The sequence below is a fragment of the Cebus imitator genome, unplaced genomic scaffold (assembly GCF_001604975.1).
Source record: "Cebus imitator isolate Cc_AM_T3 unplaced genomic scaffold, Cebus_imitator-1.0 Scaffold42, whole genome shotgun sequence".
NCBI lineage: Eukaryota > Metazoa > Chordata > Mammalia > Primates > Cebidae > Cebus > Cebus imitator.
This window is the reverse complement of record NW_016107357.1, coordinates 9,130,498-9,149,541: the sequence shown is the minus strand read 5'-3', so window position 1 is coordinate 9,149,541 and position 19,044 is coordinate 9,130,498. Positions and strand designations below refer to the sequence as shown.

The 19,044-nt window shown below is 51.9% G+C and overlaps 1 protein-coding gene across 4 annotated transcripts in view; it reads right to left on the bottom strand.

Annotated features, from left to right (window-relative positions):
* Positions 1–14,707: 14,707 nt before the first annotated feature.
* The window catches only part of STUM (stum, mechanosensory transduction mediator homolog), a 57,165-nt gene continuing 52,828 nt past the window's right edge, over positions 14,708–19,044 (bottom strand). For 2 of the 4 annotated variants that reach the window (XM_037737764.1, XM_037737763.1), the window contains 2 exons: positions 18,197–18,227; positions 14,708–18,023 (listed from right to left, as the gene is read on the bottom strand). In XM_037737764.1, the coding sequence (XP_037593692.1) occupies positions 18,014–18,023; positions 18,197–18,227 (41 nt within the window). In that variant the 3' untranslated portion in view covers positions 14,708–18,013. Of the gene's footprint in view, positions 18,228–19,044 lie in introns of all 4 variants that reach the window. The other 2 variants (XM_017526444.2, XM_017526443.2) reach the window with 2 other exon arrangements.

The following is a 19,044-nucleotide window of genomic DNA, read 5'->3' as shown; positions in this document are numbered from 1 at the left end:
AGTCATGCTTTCTGCAAACACGTGCTGGAGTGAGATCAAGGCTGCTGCCTACAGAGGCGGCTGCCTACAGAGGCGGCTGAAGTACCCTGGCGCCGCCAGCGGAGGCTGCCCCCTTCTGGACGATCGCGTGCATTACAAGGTGCCAGAAGAAAAGGAAGACCGGTCAGCGATTCCAATCCTGTCCCGGCAGGAATGCCCTGGGAAGAGACAGTTCTCTTTCATTCATGGCTTCTCCCAGCCTACATCTTTGCCCTGGTAGAAAGGCAGTGACCATGGCAATGATGAAGGAATCACCAAAACCAAGGGTTAGGGAGAGCGTCCTGTGTGCTGGGCAGCGTGGTGCACACCGTACACAGGTTGCTTTGCTTCATCCGTGCAACAGCCAGTTAAGGGGTGTGCTGTTAGTGTTATCATCAACACGTGTATAAATTAGGAAACATGCTCAGAGAGATGGAATGATTTGACCAAAGTTGCATGGCTAGTGAATGCCAGGGCCGGGATCAGAACCCAGGTGTACGGTATGGCCTGACAGTGGTCCTGGGGCTCCACAGAGCACACAGGAGGCCTGACCCAGGAGAGGAACAAGAGGGTCACTCAAGAGAGGCTTTGCAGAGGATGTGGCACCAAGGTCAGTTTAGAGGCTGAGTGAGAGTTAGCCAGGAGGTTGGGGGTTGGAACAGAACACGAAAGTCACGAAGACACCTCTGGAGCTTGCTTTGTCTGGAGTCACTCCAGGCAGTGGGAGCAGAGGACCTTTGTGGGGCTGGTGAAGGGATCAGGGTTGGATCACCACCCTGGGGAGCCATGGTGAGGTGTGTGGACTTTCCTGCAGTGACAAGCAGGTGTTCTTGGAGGCTGTCAAGCTGGGGCATGATGAGATCACATTTGGCATGTGATAGGGTCACTCTGGCTGCCTGTGGCTTAGGAGGAAGGAAGACAACACCAGGAGATTCATTAGGAGGAGGTCAGGTGAAGCAGAGGAGAGATGATGGGTCCTGAAGTGAGGTCAAGGCCATGAGCAGGACAGATGCCGATGAAGTCACTTGGATGCCCTTCCACTGTGGCTGTGGCGGGGCAGCCCTGGGTGCCCAAGAATGACTGACTGGTACACCGGAAGCATGCGGATGGCCCTCCCCGAGCCGGGAGCATGGGATGAGAGACAGGACTGGGGGGCAGCAGAGTGGGGAATGATTTAGTTACAGGTGAATGTGGGGTTCAGGAGCTCGACCTGGGCAGGAGTCATGGAGACAGGATCAGAGGCTTGCTGCCGTGCAGGAGGCAGGTAAATACTCTTACTCCCACGCCCAGTGAGAAACGCAGTGTTCAGAAGTGGATGTGCCAGTGAGGCCCAAAGTTTTAGAATTAAAAGAAAAACATCAGATTAATAACAGAGATTTGTTTGAGTGATGGGACCATGAGTATTTTTCTTTTTCTTTTCTTTTTTTGGAGACCTTGGGACCACCCCCATGCCCCACCACCCAGGATCCATGACAGTGCCCTTGTCAGGATAAGAACAGCATCTGGGCTTGGGCAGGGGCAGTGACTTGCTGTTTCTGGAGCTCACAAATTCTTAGTAAAATCTGTTTATAAAAAAGTAAATAACTGTTTGTAAATGCTAAAACTCATGAAATAAGGAGCAATAATGAATAACATAGTAACATACATCAATGAGCTTGTTAAAAAGCTATGCTACTTTTGTAAGAGACAATTTGGCAATAAGCATTCAATTTTTTTTTTTTTTTTGAGACAGAATTTCACTCTTGTTGCCCAGGCTGAAGTGCAGTGGCGCAGTCTCAGCTCACTGAAACCTCTGCCTCTTGGGTTCAAGCGAGTCTCCTGCCTCAGCCTCCCAAGTAGCTGGGACTACAGGCACCCACCACCACACCTGGCTAATTTTTTTGTATTTTTAGTAGAGACGGGGTTTCACCATGTTGGTCAGGCTGGTCTCAAACTCCTGACCTCAGGCGATATGCTCGCCTTAACCTCCAAAAGTGCTGGGATTACAGGCATGAGCCACTGTTCCCGGCCAGCATCCCAAATTTATTAAGCACATACTCAGTGGCCCAGCAAAGCTCTCTAGGTTTTTATTTACAGATACTATGGCCCACGTGTCAAGTGACATTGGTACAAGAATGTTTCTTTCTGGGACAGTAAAAGATTGAAGATGACCTCTGCGTCATTGTGGGGGCTGGTTAAACACATCCACATTGTGCAGCTCTTTCACGTGAATGAAGCAGCTGTCAGTGTTGAGAAGGAGCACACCCCAGGTTGTACTGTTAACTGGAAAAAAAGCTAGGCTAGTAACGTTTGTGATGGCATGGAATCCTCTAGTAAGGGTCCTTGCTTCTGAAAGGAGACCCATCAGTGGATCAGGGAGGAGGGAGGTGTAGTTCCTCCTACCACAGTGGGTCCTTTGGTTACTTTTAGCTTTGTACCAAACCTCTAGGTAGACTATATGAAAATATTAATAGAGTAAGATAAATATGAGTAAGACACAATTTATCACAGGCTATAGCCAGAGATGTATATAGTAAGCCACTGAATACCAACGGTATGTTTTCCCCTTTCAAACACAGTTCTGCTCGGAAAGAGTAACCTTTGGGAGGCCAAAGCAGGCCAAGGTGGGAAGATAATTTGAAGTCAGTAGTTCAAGACCAGCCAGGACAAATAGTGAGAGCCCTATCTCAAAGGAAATTTAAAATATCTGAGCTCAGTGGTGAGCCTCAGCTACCTGGGAGGCTGAGGTGAGGGGACTGCTTGAACTGGGAGGCCGAGGCTGCAGTGAGCCATGATTGTGCCACTGCACCCCAGACTGGGCAACAGAGAGACTCTGTCTCAAAAAAAAAAAAAAGAAGTAACCTCTCTCGTTCTCTAGCAGCAGTACAGCTGTCTGTTGTTTTTGTTTGTTTCTGTCCAGGCTGGAGAGTGCTGGTACAATCACGGCTCACTGCAGCCTCAACCTCCCAGGCTCCAACTGCTCTCCAACCTCAGCCTCACAATAGCTGGCACTATAGGTGTGAGTCACCATGCCCAGCTATTTTTTAGAAATTATTTTCTGTTGAGATGGGGTGTCATGGTGTTGCCCAGGCTGGTGTCCAAGTCCTGGCTTCAGGTCCTCTCCCCTTAGCCTCTCAAAATGTTGGGATTACAGGTGTCCATTTTAGCTGAATTGTTAAATTTGTGAGCATAAAGTTGTGTCTAACATATCTTTATCATCCTTTTTAGGGTTGCATGGTTATTCTTTATTTATTTATTTATTTATTTTATTTTTGTTTAAGTGACGGGGTCTCACTATGTTGCCCAGGCTGGAGTGCAGTGGCTATTCACAGGCACAATCCCACTACTGATCAGCACGGGAGTTTTGACCTGCTCCGTTTCCAACCTGGGCCGGTTCACCCCTCCTTAGGCAACCTGGCGGTCCCCGGCCCTGGGGAGGTCACCATATTGATGCTGAACTTAGTGCGGACACCCAATCGGCATAGCACACTACAGCCCAGAACTCCTGGGCTCAAGCGATCCTCCCACCTCAGCCTCCCAAGTAGCTGGGACTACAGGCAGGCACCACGGTGCCTGGCCGCACTGTTATTCTTATTGATAGTCACCATAATCAATTTTAGAACATTTCACCACCCTAAAAAGAAACTTCATACCAATTAGCAGTTAATTCTCATTTCCTCACAATGCCCCAGGCCTAGGCAACCACTAATATGTTTTCTGCCTCTATGGATTTGCTTATTCTGGACATTTAATACAAATGAAATCATACAACATGTGGTCTGTTGTGTCTGGCTTCTTTCTTTAGCAAATGTGTTCTAAGTCATCCATATTGTAGGATGTATCAACATTTCATTTCTTATAATTCCCAGGCAATATTCAATTGTATGCATATACCAGTTTCATCTATCCATTCATTAATTGTCAGATATTTGGGTTGTTTTTACTTTTTGGCTATTATGAACAATGCTGCTAGGAACATTTGTTTACAAGTTTTTCTGTGAACATACATTCTCATTTCTCTTGGGTATATATCTAACAGTAGAATTGCTGGATCACATGGTAATTCTGTGTTTAACCTATTGAGGATCTGCAAGACTGTTTTCCAAAGTGACTGCACCATTTCATATTCCCACCGGCAGTGTATATAGTTCCAAGTTTTCCACATCCTGGCCAACACATTGAATTATCTTGGTATCCTTGTCAAAAATCAATTGAACATAAATGTGAGGAATTATTTCTGGATCCTCAATTCTATCCTATAAGGATATACATTGGTCTATATATATATATTCTTATGCCAGTACCCATTGATTACCGTAGCTGTGTAGTAAGTTTTGAACTCAGGAAATGTAAGCCCTCCAGTTTTGTTCTCCTTTCAAGATTGTCTTGGCCATTCTGGGTCTTTTTGTTTCCATGTGAATTTTAGAAACAGTTTGTCAATTCTACAGTGAAGCCATCTGGGATTTTGATAGAGATTATATCAGATTTGTAAGTCAATTTGACATATATTGCCATTTTCTAACAATATTATGCCTTCCAATCCATGAACATGGGATATCTTTTCATTATTTACGTCTTCTTTACTTTCTTTCAATAATGTTGTATAGTTTTCAAAGGTAAGTTTGCACTCCTTTTGTTATATTTAGTCCTAAAGCTTCATTTAAATAATAATTAACACAATTTTATCATAAATTCTTCCTACAAATACAAAAGGAGGAAACACTTGCCTCTTGCAGAAGGAACTGACTTCTGCAGTCTTTGGGCCCATAATGGTCTACTCTAGTCAGAGGGTCCACCCAGCACCCTCTGTGGAGTGACCCCTCATCCAGACCATAGTACCCGTGGCTCACTCTCACCTTTGCTCCTGTTCTTTCCTTCTGGTGTTTTCTCATAGACCTGAGTAGGGCTGGCGACTCTTCAGCCCCAGGTGGATCTGGGCCTGCCCCATGCCCCCACCGCCCTGCCTGCTCTATTTCTTTATCCCAGCCACACAGCAGACATCAGTGGGGCCACTGGTGACCGGCACTCCAGTTGGCAGCAGTCAGGATGGACCTGTTGTCTTTGGCCTCCCCCACCCTCAGATCGGGGTTCGATTATTGTCTCTCCCCCAACCCCTTCCTGGCAGGCAGGATGCAAAGACAGGTAACATCCAAGCTCTCCTCACCCTCCTCAACCCCGGTACTGGGATGTTTATCTCATGGGGGAGAGGAGAGGGGAAGGGATTTGGATGCAAAGAAAGCACAGAGAGGTCATTCAGGATCATTGACAAGGCCCCCAGGAGGCACAGGGACCTTCCCCAGCAGGGAGTGAAGTGACTCAGCGACACACGCATCTGTGACAGTGTGCTGTGGTTTTGCTGGTCCTCTGAGCCTCTGAGTGCCTATCTGATCCCCTCCTCCACCACCCAGGCTGCCCAGGCCTGAGCCCCAGCCGCGACTGAGGCACAGGCCTTGGAAACTAACACCTAAGCAGACCCCACAATCTCAAATTACAAATGCTGTTCTCCTTGCCGCCAGGGTTTGGTGGCACAAGTCCGAGTGAGCTGGGCCTGGGAACCACGAAGCCCCACACCAGCAGCAGGGGAGCTGCAAGCCCCCTTGCCCAGCAGGTGCAAGAAGCCTGAGGGGGAAGGGCGTGGGGGGGCGGTGTTCCAGGCAGCTTTAGTAGAATGTGGAGGAGGGTCCCTCGCTCTGTTTAGGGGCTCCAAAAGAACTCCCGTCGAGTGGCTGGGCCCTCTCTCGCCTTCCAGGGCCAGCACTCAGCCCGCTGCCCCAGAACTCCTCACCCCTCCCTGCCCCCCCCACACTCCTCTGTTTTCAGTCCTGCTCTCCTCCAATCAGTTCCCGGATACTGGCGTCTCGCTTCCCGGGGGACCCAGGTCCTGTGTGTTCCCTTAGCTTGCCCCTGGGCCACAGCCTGGCTGCTCCAGGTGGTTCCTGGGGTGATCCAGGCTGAGGAGTGAGACCCAGAGGCTGGGCCTGTGGGCTCCAGGGGCAGCCGTGCACAGGAAGGCTTTTGTGGCTGTGTGGGGAGGCCCTGCGGACTCCAGGGCTGCTGACCCAGAAGGTGCAGGGGGCTCCCTCCTTCAGGGTGCTCAGGGAAGCGTGGGCTCCGAGATCAGCAGCCTCCCCAAGAACGCTGTGGGGCTCATGAGGGAGGGCCTGGCTCCTGGATTATGGGGTGGAGGGCAGAGACCAGCCTTGTCTCAGGCCAGTGGACATGGTTCTCGGGCTGGGCCTGGAAGCCGGGCAAGTTTTGGGTGGGGAAGTGTGACGGGCTGTGTCCCACGCAGGAACAGCAGATGCAGACTGTGGGGACACCGTCACACTTGAGGGCCAGGTGCGCAAAGCAACAACATGGATTTTTTTGCAATACATTCCATACGTCACCACCTCAGCTTTTTCAAAGGATTCTGGATGTGTCTGGAGATTTCCCAGAGCCCAACAGCAGAGGTGGATCCCCTGTGCCCTGACTGCTGGGGCTGCCCTCCTGGTTTGGAACCTCAGAAGATGGGGAAGCTTCTGAGAGTTTGAAAAGTGCTTATTTCCTCTACTAATGGCATTCTTAGTTTAAAAAATTTCTTTGCTTTCTAGAGTTTTTTTTTGTTTGTTTTAACTCAGCTATTTTTGATGAAGATATAAATATCCATCCCTCTGACTGCGAGACAGCTGTAGGCTCCTGCTCTGTGCCCAGACAGGCCTCCTCCTCCCCCTCTGAGAACTCTCCCAGACCGAGTCCCTTTTGGGCCCTGAACTCTAGGTCCAGCAGGCACAGGAGACACTAGCCCAAGGGGCTATTCACAAGCCAGTCACGTCCCAGTGACTTGGGTCACTTGGGTCTCCAGGTTATCCCAAGGACACTGATGGGGGTGAGGTCCCAGGAGCAGCTGCCCAGCCATGCCTCAGAGACACCGGGAAGCAGATGGGCACCAGAAGTACTGAGGCAGCCCTGGGCACAGGAGATGCTGTTGCCCCCAGCCATGAAAGCGCCACCACATTCAGGTGACCTGCCATGCTGTGTATTTTCTTGCTTTGGGGATCCCCTCTCCTGCTGCCTGCCGAGTGACCATCTCAGCAATCCCTGCTTCACATCATTGCATGCGTTAGCCAGGGCTGCTGCAGCACAGACTCACAGGCTGGGTGGCTTAAACAATAGCAGTTTATCTTGTCACAGCTCTGGAGGCCAAAGTCCGAGATCAAGCTGCAGGCAGACTTGGTTCCTTCTGAAGCCTCTCTCCTTGGCTTGTAGATGGCTGCTTCTCTCTCTGCCTCCACATGGTTTTGTGTTTCTCTGTTTGTTTTTGTTTGTTTGTTTTTAAAGACAGAGTCTCACTCTGTCTGACACCCGGGCTGGAGTGCAGTGGTGTGATCATGGCTCACTGCAGCCTCAAACTCCTGGGCTGATTCCTGCCAATTAAGTCAACCCCAAGCTTCCTGTTTCATGGATAAAGTGCATGTTAGTATCCATGGCATAAATGAGGTCTAGAGAACTCCAAGGCTACTGACGGTAGTGGGGATAGAGGCATAGGTGAGAGCAGACAATTTCTGTTCTCTAGGCCCTCCCTGCTTCATGGTGCAAGCTGCTTTGGCACTCATGGCGGCACCTGCCACGGTCACCGGGTCTCAGGGGTGCAAGGACGGAAGAAGGAAAGGGGGCATTCTTTCCTCTCTCACTCACATACACCAAGGTATCTGCTAGGAAGAGAAGAGAAGGGAGCCAGGGACACCTGCTCCCCTTTTTCCAGATGGGTAGCCATTCATCTGCAGTCTGAAACCCCTTTCAAATGCATCCTGAACCCTTGGGATGCCTTTAAAAGGTGTTCTCTTGTTTTCCTTTCTTCTCCTCGGTTCTCTCTTCACTGATTGATAGGTAATCGTCCTTGTACTATGGGACGCTCCCTCAGATGCATCCTCCAAACTGGAAAGAGTTAATTTCCCAAACTTTAAGCTGGTTGGCTTCGGATCTGGCCCGGGGGAAGGGAACCCAGAAGCCCAACATGCTGGCAAGAGGGTGAAGTTTCTTGCCAGTGGGGCCTTTGGCCTCTCCCTCCCTGTGCAAACTGGTAAAAGGCCTCAGAATTGTTTAGCTGTCCTTACCCCTCCCCTTGTTTCATTTTGTCTTTTGTGGTTTTTGAGACGGAGTTTGGCTCTTATTTGTCTAGGCTGGAGTGCAGTGGCACAGTCTCAGCTCACTGCAACCTCTGCCTCCAGGTTCAAGGGAGTCTCCTGCCTCAGTCTCCCGAGTAGCTGGGACTACAGGTACCCGCCACCACATCCAGCTAACTTTTGTATTTTTCAGTACAGACTGGGTTTTGCCATGTTGGTCAGGCTGATCTGGAATACCTGACCTCAGGTGATCCACCCGCCTCGGCCTCCCAAAGTGCTGGGATTATGGGTGTGAGCCACCGTGCCCCGCCTGTTTCGTTTTGCCACGTGTTTTCTAATATCCCGGTTTGTCTGTTCTTGCCTTCAGGCCATCAAACTCCAGTCATGCAGCTGGAGCCTCTGATGATGGCCCCTTCTGCTGGGAACCCTTAGACAGGCCTCTGAGGGAGCTCTGGCTGCCATTTCCCCAAAAGAGGACCCCCTGTCAGCAGGAAGCAGTTAAGATCGGTCTTTGTCCTTACCCTTAATCTAACAGCAGTTAGACATACTTCTTTAGAGGGGGCAATGAGATAGCTAGGTGGGAGGGGGCTCCCGCAGAAACTCCAACTGGCCTGCACAGTGAGGTGGCGCCTCGGGAAGATCCGGACGTTTGCAGCAGGGAGGAGCCTCGCCCTCCCCTTCCTGGGCGGAACCTGAGATTCCAGCTGTGGGGTGGAGGCGGGGGAAGCACTCTAGCAGGGACTCTGGCCAGCCAGACTTCCTGTTTCCCCCTTTTCTTCCTTTTCACCCAATAAAACCCTGTCTCACTCACCATTTAAATTGTCCACGAGCCTGAATTTTCGCAGCCATGGGACAAAGAATCCCATCTTTAGCAGAACTAATGCAAAGTCCTGCAACATTATCACCCTAAGTTGTTCCTGAGGTGTTTCTTGGGAATGAAGACCCAACTTCTAGGTTCGGTGGCCCAACACGCAGCCTGCACTGATCTGCCCCCCGGGGCCCCCACCTGGGACTTTCACTGCACCAGGTTTGGGCTCCACTCCTCCTCTGAGGAAGGCATCAGCCACCCCGTCCTCAAACCCCGGCACTGCCTTCCTACCTCCTCGAGCCCTTTGTCCCTGAACAGCCTCATGCGTCCCTTCCTGTGACTGGTCACTGGCAAGCACGAGCCTCTCCCAGGGCCTAGGGTCTGGGGCGTAGGGAGTTGTGCGGAGCAGATGCCTTCATGCTAGTTGCAGCCCCTTCCTTCTGGGTTTGAGGAGAACTGCCTCAGTAGGGGCCGCTTATTCACCCTGCAGCAGAGAGGCAATGGCTAGCTGGCTCAACTCACATCACCCTTCTTGAGGTTAAGAGACTTGGTGCTGGGAGAAGAGAGGGGATGTTAGTATATTCGAGGGGTTTCTTCCCTTCACCTGCAAGGGGAGCTAACTTTATCTCCCATTGTGCCTTCTGATGAGCCCCTCTGAAGCTGAATGACTGCAGAAGAATCCTCCAGCCAGGAGCCTTTGGCTTAATCTGAGCACATTGAGTATTTGGACAATGCAGATGATCACAAAATGCTCCCTAGAGCATCTGGGGGACCCTGAGTGACTTCTTTGTACTGCCTTGGGCTTTAGGTACTGGACTTGGCAGTGACTGAAGTCAACCTTAGGCAGAGATACCATTTCTGGGGCTTTGGAGGGGCCGTTGCAGTAGAGCTTGAAGTCTCACCAAAGGTTGTGCCTTGAAGCTGATTCACTCATTTAGACAACAGCAGCATTGAGGTCATTGAGACTGCAGCCTCTCCCCAGGTAAGTGGACCCCTAGGGTGCTGGGCTGGACTGAAGAAATGGCAGGAGGCGGGGCCTTTTCCTTGGGTGTGAGTGACAGGAATGATGCCTGGACACTCATCAGAGGACTTGCCCCCCACCCACCACGGCACCCAGTACTGGATGCGACACTGCAGATGCGGTTTCATTCCAGATCCCAGCCTGCGGCTGCTCAGGCATCTGAAACCAGACGGCCTGTGCTGTCGGCCCCAGCATGCTGTGATGAATACTGAGCTGCCTGTTGAGCATCTCCCCAGGGATGAAGGAAAGCATGGAGGTTTCTTAATGCCCAGCACAACTCTTTCATTGAACGCTATTAGATTTCATCCTGTTAGATTGTCAGGAGCTTTTGGGATTCTGATTTATTCATCTAATACACTTATTTCTCCTTATCCACAAATTTGGTAAGTTCTCTAGGTCTTCATCCCATTATGAGTGAAGGTGTTGGCTGCATTGCAGATGCAATTCTTTCCAAGGTACACCCCGTCCTTAGTTATAGCTGAACAGGTATAAACATTCTCCTAACCACTCTTACCCAGACTCTCATTTATTCAGAAGTCTTTGTCAAATATGTATGTTGCCCGCATTTCCCTCATCAGCTAGTCTAACAATTAAGAGAAGGAAATGAGCTGCATCTGTACACTTATTCTTGGTAAACCCAATCTGGGGCCTGATGCTTGATTTAGCAAGCGAATTCCTGGTTGCAAGGGAACCAGATTATCAAAGATGAGGCTGTGCCTTTCAGAAGAAGCGGAATTCTGAAAAAGGGTCTGAAAGAGGGCAAGACCTGCCTTGGAGGAGGGCAACCTTACAACAGAGAGCAAACCAATAGCAAAGGCTGCAGAGCTGGGGAGGAAGGCGTGTTGTCCCAGTCAGAGATCTGTCCGATTAGGAACATGGGAGGACACAGGGATTTGAGAAACTACCAGAAAGGTCACATGAATGTTTATTACAACGTAGAAAAGAGGGAAAGGAAGAAAAAGGTTTCCAAAGCCATATTTCCAAGGATTAAAAAAAACACAAACTTGGAATGCCAAAGAGATGCCATGCTTTTTATATTTATAATAGGAAGGTGTGTGTATGTATAAATATGTACATGGAGATATGTACACGGGTTTTTGATTGTCATATATGGTATTTTTCATTTCATGTACAGTAATGCTGCTTGAATGAAGGGTTTTAAAGCTGGCAGAAGGCTGGAGAAACTGGAACTCTGCTCGGCCACTAGAGGGCGCAGTGGAGACCCCTGAGCAGCTCCCAGGGAAGGTCTTCGGGGCTGGGTCCCGGCTGTCGGGGAAAGCTAAGCTGTGGACCGGCCTGGGCCTAGGCTGTAGGATTCTGGCCAGGGCAAGTCTGGAAGCGTCCCTAGGTCCCTGACATTAGATATTTTGTCCCTAGGTCCCCGACATTAGACATTTTCTTCCAAGAAGGGTTCCAGTCATTGGAATAGCCTGGAAATACCCTCTCGGCTGGACTGTGGTGGGGTGGGCTCCCAGCAGGTCTGGGTAGAAGTGAGACAAGAAATACCCAGGAGCTTCTCTAAGAGCAATGAGGCCGGGTGTGGTGGCTCTCGCCTGTAATCCCAGCACTTTGGAAGGCTGAGGGGGTGGATCACCTGAGGTCGGGAGTTTGAGACCAGCCTGACCAATATGGCGAAACCCTGTCTCTACTAAAAACACAAAATTAGCTGGGCGTGGTGGTGCATGCCTGCAATCCCAGCTACTCGAGAGGCTGAGGCAAGAGAATCGCTTGAACCCGGGAGGTGGAGATTGCAGTGAGCTGAGATTGCACCATTGCACTCCAGCCTGGGTGACAGAGTGAAACGCCATCTCAAAAAAAAAAAAAAGAACAGTGGAAATGCACAGCAATTAATTTAACAGAAAGAAGAGAGACCCAAACAAGCCAGTCATGGAGTCAAAACACTGCAAATCACAACACAATACTCGTTAGTATGTAAATTCAGTTGATACAGAACCAGTTGCTTTTATATATGTATTTATGTTGTTTTTTATAAAACTGGCACCACACCCAACAGCAGGGAACTCAACCAATGAAAAGGGCTGGCCACAGGTTCTCATGGGTGCTCAGGCCTTCCAGGGTGACAGTACCCATGAGGAGCCTGCTACAGCCATCATCACCTTGTCCCCTGCTTGAAACATCCAATCAAGTGCTAACCCAGAAAACGGTGAATGAGGACCTCCCTCCCTATTCTTTCCTCCCTGGTTCCGGTGCTGGGGTAGAAGGGTGGGCACACTGCCCCCTCTCCTCTGGGCAGGCCCACCTTCCCCTTCCCACAGGACGCCAAGCTGGGGCTGTGGAGAATGGGCACAGCCGGGTTTGGTGCTGAGCCCACGCACCCTAGGAGTACATGGAAGAGATCCACAGGGCAGGGGCCCTGGAGACAGAGGAAACAGGTGCATGTGGGTGGGGCAAGGGTGGGCTGTGGTGAGGGCAAAAGGTACTCGCAGCCAGCCAGTGCCCATCCCGGAAGAGGGGGTGTGGGCTCCTTTGGAGAAAAGTCCCAACCCTGAGGCTCCAGGCAGACCGGGGCCTGCTTTCCCAGCAGCTGAAGGGGCTGTGGGCTGTGAGTGTGTCTCTGTCCACGTGGCGGGGGGGACTGTGGCATCCACACCTGCCTGGATGGTTGGCATTTTGGCAAATTCAGGCAGGGAGGGAGAGAGGTTAGGGGCCAAAGTTCTCCAGCTAAATGCAAATCCAGATGGCTTGCACTGGAAACCCAGGACACACAAGGGTGGGCTACAGATACCTTTCTGCCCCCGGCAGCAGCATCAGGAAGGGAGAGGGGAATTGGGGCCGGTGTTTCTGTTCTGCTAGAAAGAATCTTGGCTCCAGGATTGCCAGCAGCAAGGAGGTGAGGCCTGGGCAGGAGAAGGCAGCCCTTGCCCAGATGGTGCTGGCCCTGCAAGCCCTGGGCAGATGTGGGGAAGCGATGGCTGCCTAAGCCTGCCTTTGCTCCCAACCTAGAGATACTTAAACTGAAGTGGCAGCAGTCGGAGAGATGCCGGTGGTCATCACAGCACTTGGGCCAGAACTCACTCCGAGGCCACAGGGAGACATTTGGGGTCCCTCTGGTTGGGATTCTTCCTATCTCTGCCTGGCCTGTAATTTAGGGTGGGTGCATGACTGAGCCTGACCACTTCCATGCCTCTGTGATCCTGTGAATATCCAGCTCTAAGAATCTTGCGGGAAGAAAACTGATGAAAAACACAGGCCCCTGAGCCTCGCACCCTCCTGCTCAGGCTGAGCTTTTTTGTGATTATTTTAAAGTTCCAAGCCGGTCAGAAGGACCAGTCACCTCCCCTGACCAGGCTAGCACCTCATCCCCAAACCCAGTGCCCCGAGCTCTATGGAGGGAGAGAGGCCAGCCCCATCCTTGAATAGTGCACCCCACGCCTGCCTCTGCTCACCCTGCAGCTTCACCTGTGGAGGCTGGGACGGCAGGAGTGTGGAGGTGAGAGCATCCGTTTCTAAGCACAGGACCGCTGGGCCCACTTTAGCTCTCCCTGAGTGCTGACTGCGTGAATGAATGCAAAATAGGGAGCTGTCCCCTGGCGAGGACTGCCCGAGGCCACTACCTAGCTGCTCAGTGAGCCCTCCAGAGAGGAAGCGCTGTCTTCTCAGCCCACCTCCAGTCCCTCTGATAAAAGTCCTCCAACAAATCCAGAAAGAGGGAGGAATAATCACAGTTCTCTGCCTTCAGCCACTAACTGGAGAACTTCCATTTAAATGACACACCCCCAAGCATTTATGCAATGCTCCTGCTTTCTTTGCCTACATCACTTTCACCATAGGAAACAGCCAATGTCATTAAAGCCTAAAGTGGGCCCGGGAGCCTGGATGGGACCCTGAGGGGCCCAGCGCTCCACCCTCTGAGAGTGGCTGGGCCCTGGCAAAACCGAAAACAATTCTCAGAATCGCAGGCGTCTGGGCAGGGAAGGGGTTAGCTAAAGAACATACTTCAGGGTTTTTGCCTTTGGGGTGTTTTGTGTTTTAATGAGCCACCTGGTGCAGAAGGACCAGGGGCCTCTCAGCTTCCCTTCCCGCTCGAGAGCCTTGGGCCTTCGGAAGGCCTTTGCCCCGGTCCTGGGGTTTCAGCCCCGCTTTGCACTGCCCTCCACTTGGTGTTGGGGTCTGTGCCTGACTTTTCTTTTTGAGAGTCGGGACCCTTTGCCCTCCAGGAGAAAAGCTGATCATGTGGCTTTTGTTCTTTCTGCAGTTCCTTTCTGTTGCATCCTCCTTACTGCTGTCAGCATGGCTGGGGCCCCTGGGCTGGGAGAGCAGGTGACTTGGTCCTGCGCATCAGGATGAGGAAGCACCAATCCCAGCTCTCTCTCTTCTCATCCCAGCTCTCTCTCTCCTCATCCCAGCTCTCTCTCTGCCACCATCCCCTGATACCCTCAGGAAGGGGTACTCTTTTGGGCCTGCCTAAAGGAGGGAGCATGGCAGGTGGGAACCCAGAGCCTTGTGGGGCAGGGTGGAGGCGCCCATGTCCTTCCCAGGAGGCTTTGCCAGACACCCCCTGAGTGATGACAGGTCTCAGGAGGGGGCTACCCCCACACATGGGAGGGAGAAGCTTATTTTCCGGGCTTGGGCTGGGGGTGACTGCTGAGGGGTTGGAGAAGAGATGGCAATTGATGTCACATGTTTAGTGACACAATCCAGATGCAGGTGGGATTGTGTCACTAAACATGTGACATAATCACCCTCTTACTCCTAAGGGGTGAGGACCCCTCCCCAGGGCGTGCCCCGGGATGCCTGAATTCCCCTTTTTCTGGAGGTGCTGTAATGAGTGCGTAGATGGCACAGGCTGTGGGGGTGACCCAACCTGGCCACGTGCCCGTCCTGCCACTTAAGAGTAGAGTGTTTACGGGCACATGACTTACTCTCTCTCTGAGCTGCAGGTCTGACATCTGAAACTCACAAAGGTATCTCCCCTCCCAGGAGCTAAAAAGCCCTGGGGCTGGATGTGTGGGACTGGGGCAGCTGAGGGTGGGGACCATGCTGCCTGCCTCCTCCTTACTTTGGGAAGGCCAGTAGTGTGGCAGATTGGGGAGTGCCCCAGTAGCAGAGCTTCTGCCCTGCAGCCCCGATACTAGGCTAGGCAGGCAGGCGGGGGGCCACAGCCAGGAGCCATCAGACTCCTGCTGCTCCCATGGGGCCCTAGCCCTCCCCGCCTGAGGTCCTGACTTCTTAAACTGACTCGGAGCTCAACATCCAAATCGACAGTCTCCACCGTCCGCGGGACATGCCCAGGCCACCCACGGCTCACTCTGGCCCAAGGGAATGGCCACCCTGATCCCAGTGTCACAGTTGGGTCCTGGGAGCATCTCATTGCCTCTGACGTTCTCTGCACACCTGGGATTCCTGCCCAAAATACACACAGCCAGGGTGCATCCTACTGAATTCCAGTGGCGAACCTGCCCTGCAACCTCTGAGCCAACAGCCTTGTCTGCACTACCAAGGCAAAGCCCAGCTTCGTCACCAAAGGGTTGGGCGTCAGCCAAGCACTTGCCAGCACGAGAACCCCAATTTTCAGCCGGCTGCTGTTTGAGACGTTAACTCTGGCCCTGGTCTGAGGAGCCAGCTGGAACTACTTGGAGTAAATCAGCCACCGTCCCTTATCTACTGAAGATGATTGTGCTGAGACCGTGGTCTAATTTAGAGGGGCGGGGGGATATTTTGAACTTGTGCCACCCACGTGGCAACCCTCACAGCCTCATTCAGGAGACAGGCAGGGGCCTCTTGGCTTCTCCCACACACCAGTTACCCGGAAAAGGGCCTCCTCCTGAGGCTGATGTGTTCCCAGGTTTAGAGACGCAGCCCTCAGGGGAGAGGAGGATCTGGGGGTGCAGTGGCCCTCCATGCACACAAACACACAAACCCCTCTATTAAGCCATCCCACACAGGACTCAGGGTGACACCTGCCACTCAAGAAAGTCCCACCTGCATCTGGATTGTGTCACTAAACATGCAATATAAATTGCTATCTCTGCTCCACCCCCTCAGCAGCCACCCCCAGCCCAAGCCGGGAAACTAAGCTTCTCCCTCCTATGTGTGGGGGCGGCCCCCCCAGGACCTGTCATCACTCAGGGGGAGTCGGGCAAACTGTGGGGGCTATGTGGGGTGAAGGGCTGTGGGCTGGCAGGCATGGGAGGGGGCGGCTTCCTGCAGCTGAAGCTATTTTATCTGAGTAGAGGGGCGGCTCCGCTCTCATGCAGCTTCCTCGAGAGCAGCGAGCAGCCAGCCTGGAGGATGCCCGCTGCACACAGCAGAAGGTTCTAGCTTTTTAGAGAAAACCAAATCTGATCCCATACGTTGAAGACACAGACTTTCAGACAGGAAAGAAGAAGGCAAAAGGCCTGGATTGGGGTTGGTAAGAAGAAAGGACAGGATGCGACAGACACTGTCAGGTGTTCCAACATGGCAGCCCAGCCCCAGGCAGCGATGGAAGAGGGAGAGTAGCTAAGGGATCCATGTTAAGGGGTGGGCCGCAGGGCAGGACAGGCCGGGAGTCAAGTCGGGGCAGGGTGAGTGAGTAGCTGCAGGGGCTTCTGTTTCTCTAGGGATATCGGGAGCTGTCCAGTCTGCAGGGTGCTCCAGCCCTGCTGCTCAGGCAGGACTGTGATTAGAAAGCCAGTGGATGGGGTAGGTGGGCTGGGACCCCCAGCACGGTGGCCACTACTTCCCAAGCACTTTCATTCAGCAAAATCCCTTCTCCTGCCTTCATGGAGTTCTGACGGAGTCTCTGATAGACAAACAAGCCCTTCAAAGACGGTCATGCCCAATGGCCCTACGTCAAGTGGAGTCAGAAGCTAGACTTCGGGCCAGTTCCACTTGTTAGTGTTTCCTGTGTTAGAATGAAAATGGAATGAAACAGATGTGTAAATGTCCATCCTCTTAGTATAATTTTGGGTTCTCCTTTCTCTTAACTTCAGATTGATACTTGATCCATAGTAGCCTGGACAACTTCTGCTCGACTCTCCCCACCCCGAGGCCCCCATTAGGCATCTAGCCTTATTTCAATCACTTCCAGAGGGGCTTCTTAAAGAGGCCCAGGGTCCCTCGGCACCTGAAGGAGTCCCAGTATAATATCGACAATGTCACCCTCTAACGCATCCGTCCGCAAGTAGGATTTTCAGATCCAGGTCTACAACCCCATACCATTATTTCTGCAATTCTGAAACCCCAAAAGCTCTCAAATGGTAAGTTTTCCCTAAGTTACTTAGCGGTAAAATTAGACTGAAGTGAGCTGAGGCTATTTACAGTTTGTATGGATCCCAATTGATGGGACTAGTCACGTTTCTCTGCAGAAATGGTCACGTGCCTGATAGTAGGCGGGATGACCCACACTCTGCTGGAAGGTTAGAAAGTGTTTCAATAAACGGATCACATTGCCTTTCTCAAATCTGAAATTTCTCAACTCAGAGACACATCTGGCCCCAATGACTTCAGAAAAAGGAGTGTGGGCCAGAAATGCGGTTAAGTATAGGGTAAAAGCCTGCTAGTTTGCCCATTCCCACTTCAGTCTAATAATTTTGTGTATAAACGTCTGGTAATTCTGGCAGTTTCACCGCAGGGAAGGATCCACTCCTCTCCTTCCCAAGAAAACACAGGTCACAACACACCTAGCCCTTCGATTTCAGTGGCAAGGAGGCGAGGGGTGCAGTCAGGGAGGCCGCCCAGGAGACACCTGTGAGACTGGTCTTCTCCCGGAGGCCTCAGGCCAGCTGTGGGCATAGTGGGCCTTCCCACACTGGGGTGGAGCCTGGCCATCCTCACCCCCACCCTGGTGCTGCCCTCAGGAGGCCACACAGTAAATACTTGAGGTGCTAGATTTTGAGGTGGGTGGGGTCCCAGAGGACGGGTCTACCACAGTCCTGAACCCTTTGTGAGACAGGGCCCGGTGTGGCCCGGCCCAGCAGCTGTGGCATGCCCTTGCAGTGGACAGTGGGCACGGCAAGGCGGGTTGGAGCCTGCTGGAGCATCCAGCTTCCCTGTGGGCGTTCTCATCTCCACCCCACTCTCTGGTGCTCTGGTGCCTGCGCCCACAGTGCTTTCTGGAGCAGGAGGGACTGGCAGCCCTCACAACCTGCTGAGAAAAGCAGATGCGTTTTCAAGATAAATAATATTTTTAAAAATACCCCCTTTCCACCCCCAGTCCAGAAAATGGCAGAAGAGAACACGTAATGGTCCGTGTGCCCAAAGCTGCTTGATGCAGCCCTCACTGGGCCCCCTGGATCTCCCCAGCAGTTCCCGCGGGCTCACAGCTGCTGTGGGATGCCCTGCTCCTTGTAGCCTGTGGAGAAGAAGCAAAGAAGAGATGGTTAGACACCTGCTTTTTTCAGGATTTCTCCAGGAGGTGCCACTAACCCAGAATACGTGCAGGAGACCTTGTTTATACTAAAGTGTAAATGACTGCTACCATCAGAGCACAACTTTTCCCAAGGGCTTTGGCTTTTTAATGGGAAACAAAAGAATGAATCAGGAAGTGTGGAGTGCCGGGTTTACTGGGAATGTATGACAGGTGGGCATTTGGGGTGGGGGCTAAAAGGCTATTGATGTGCTCCTGAACCCACACCTGGAAGCCACTCACAGGCTGGCTTGGTGTCATTTCCTAGTGCAGAGCCTTGGGAGCAGGTGCCAGGCAGGCTTCCCCGAGGGTTGGGCATCTGGTATGGGTGGATAGAGAGGAGGAAGAAAGGAGGAAGATGGCATACAGAGGGGAGCAGACATCCCTGCGTGTGTCCAGCCTGCTGGACGCTTATGGCAGGAAAAGGCGCCTGAAGCCTGAACCTTTAAAATGTTGATCATCATGAGTCCTTTGGGAAAAAGTAAGGAATTGTCACTGCTTTATTTGGGTGTGAAAGGGTACTGTGTTTTTTTTTTTTTAAGAAGATACCCTTTGGGTGGCTGAGGCCTGTGGATCACCATGTCAGCAGAGTGAGACCATCCTGGCTAACACAGTGAAACCCTGTCTCTACTAAAAATACAAAAAAATTAGTGCCTGTAGTCCCAGCTACTTGGGAGGCTGAGGCAGGAGAATCAATTGAACTCGGGAGGTGGAGGCTGCAGTGAGCCAAGATCACACCACTGCACTTCAGCATGAATGATAG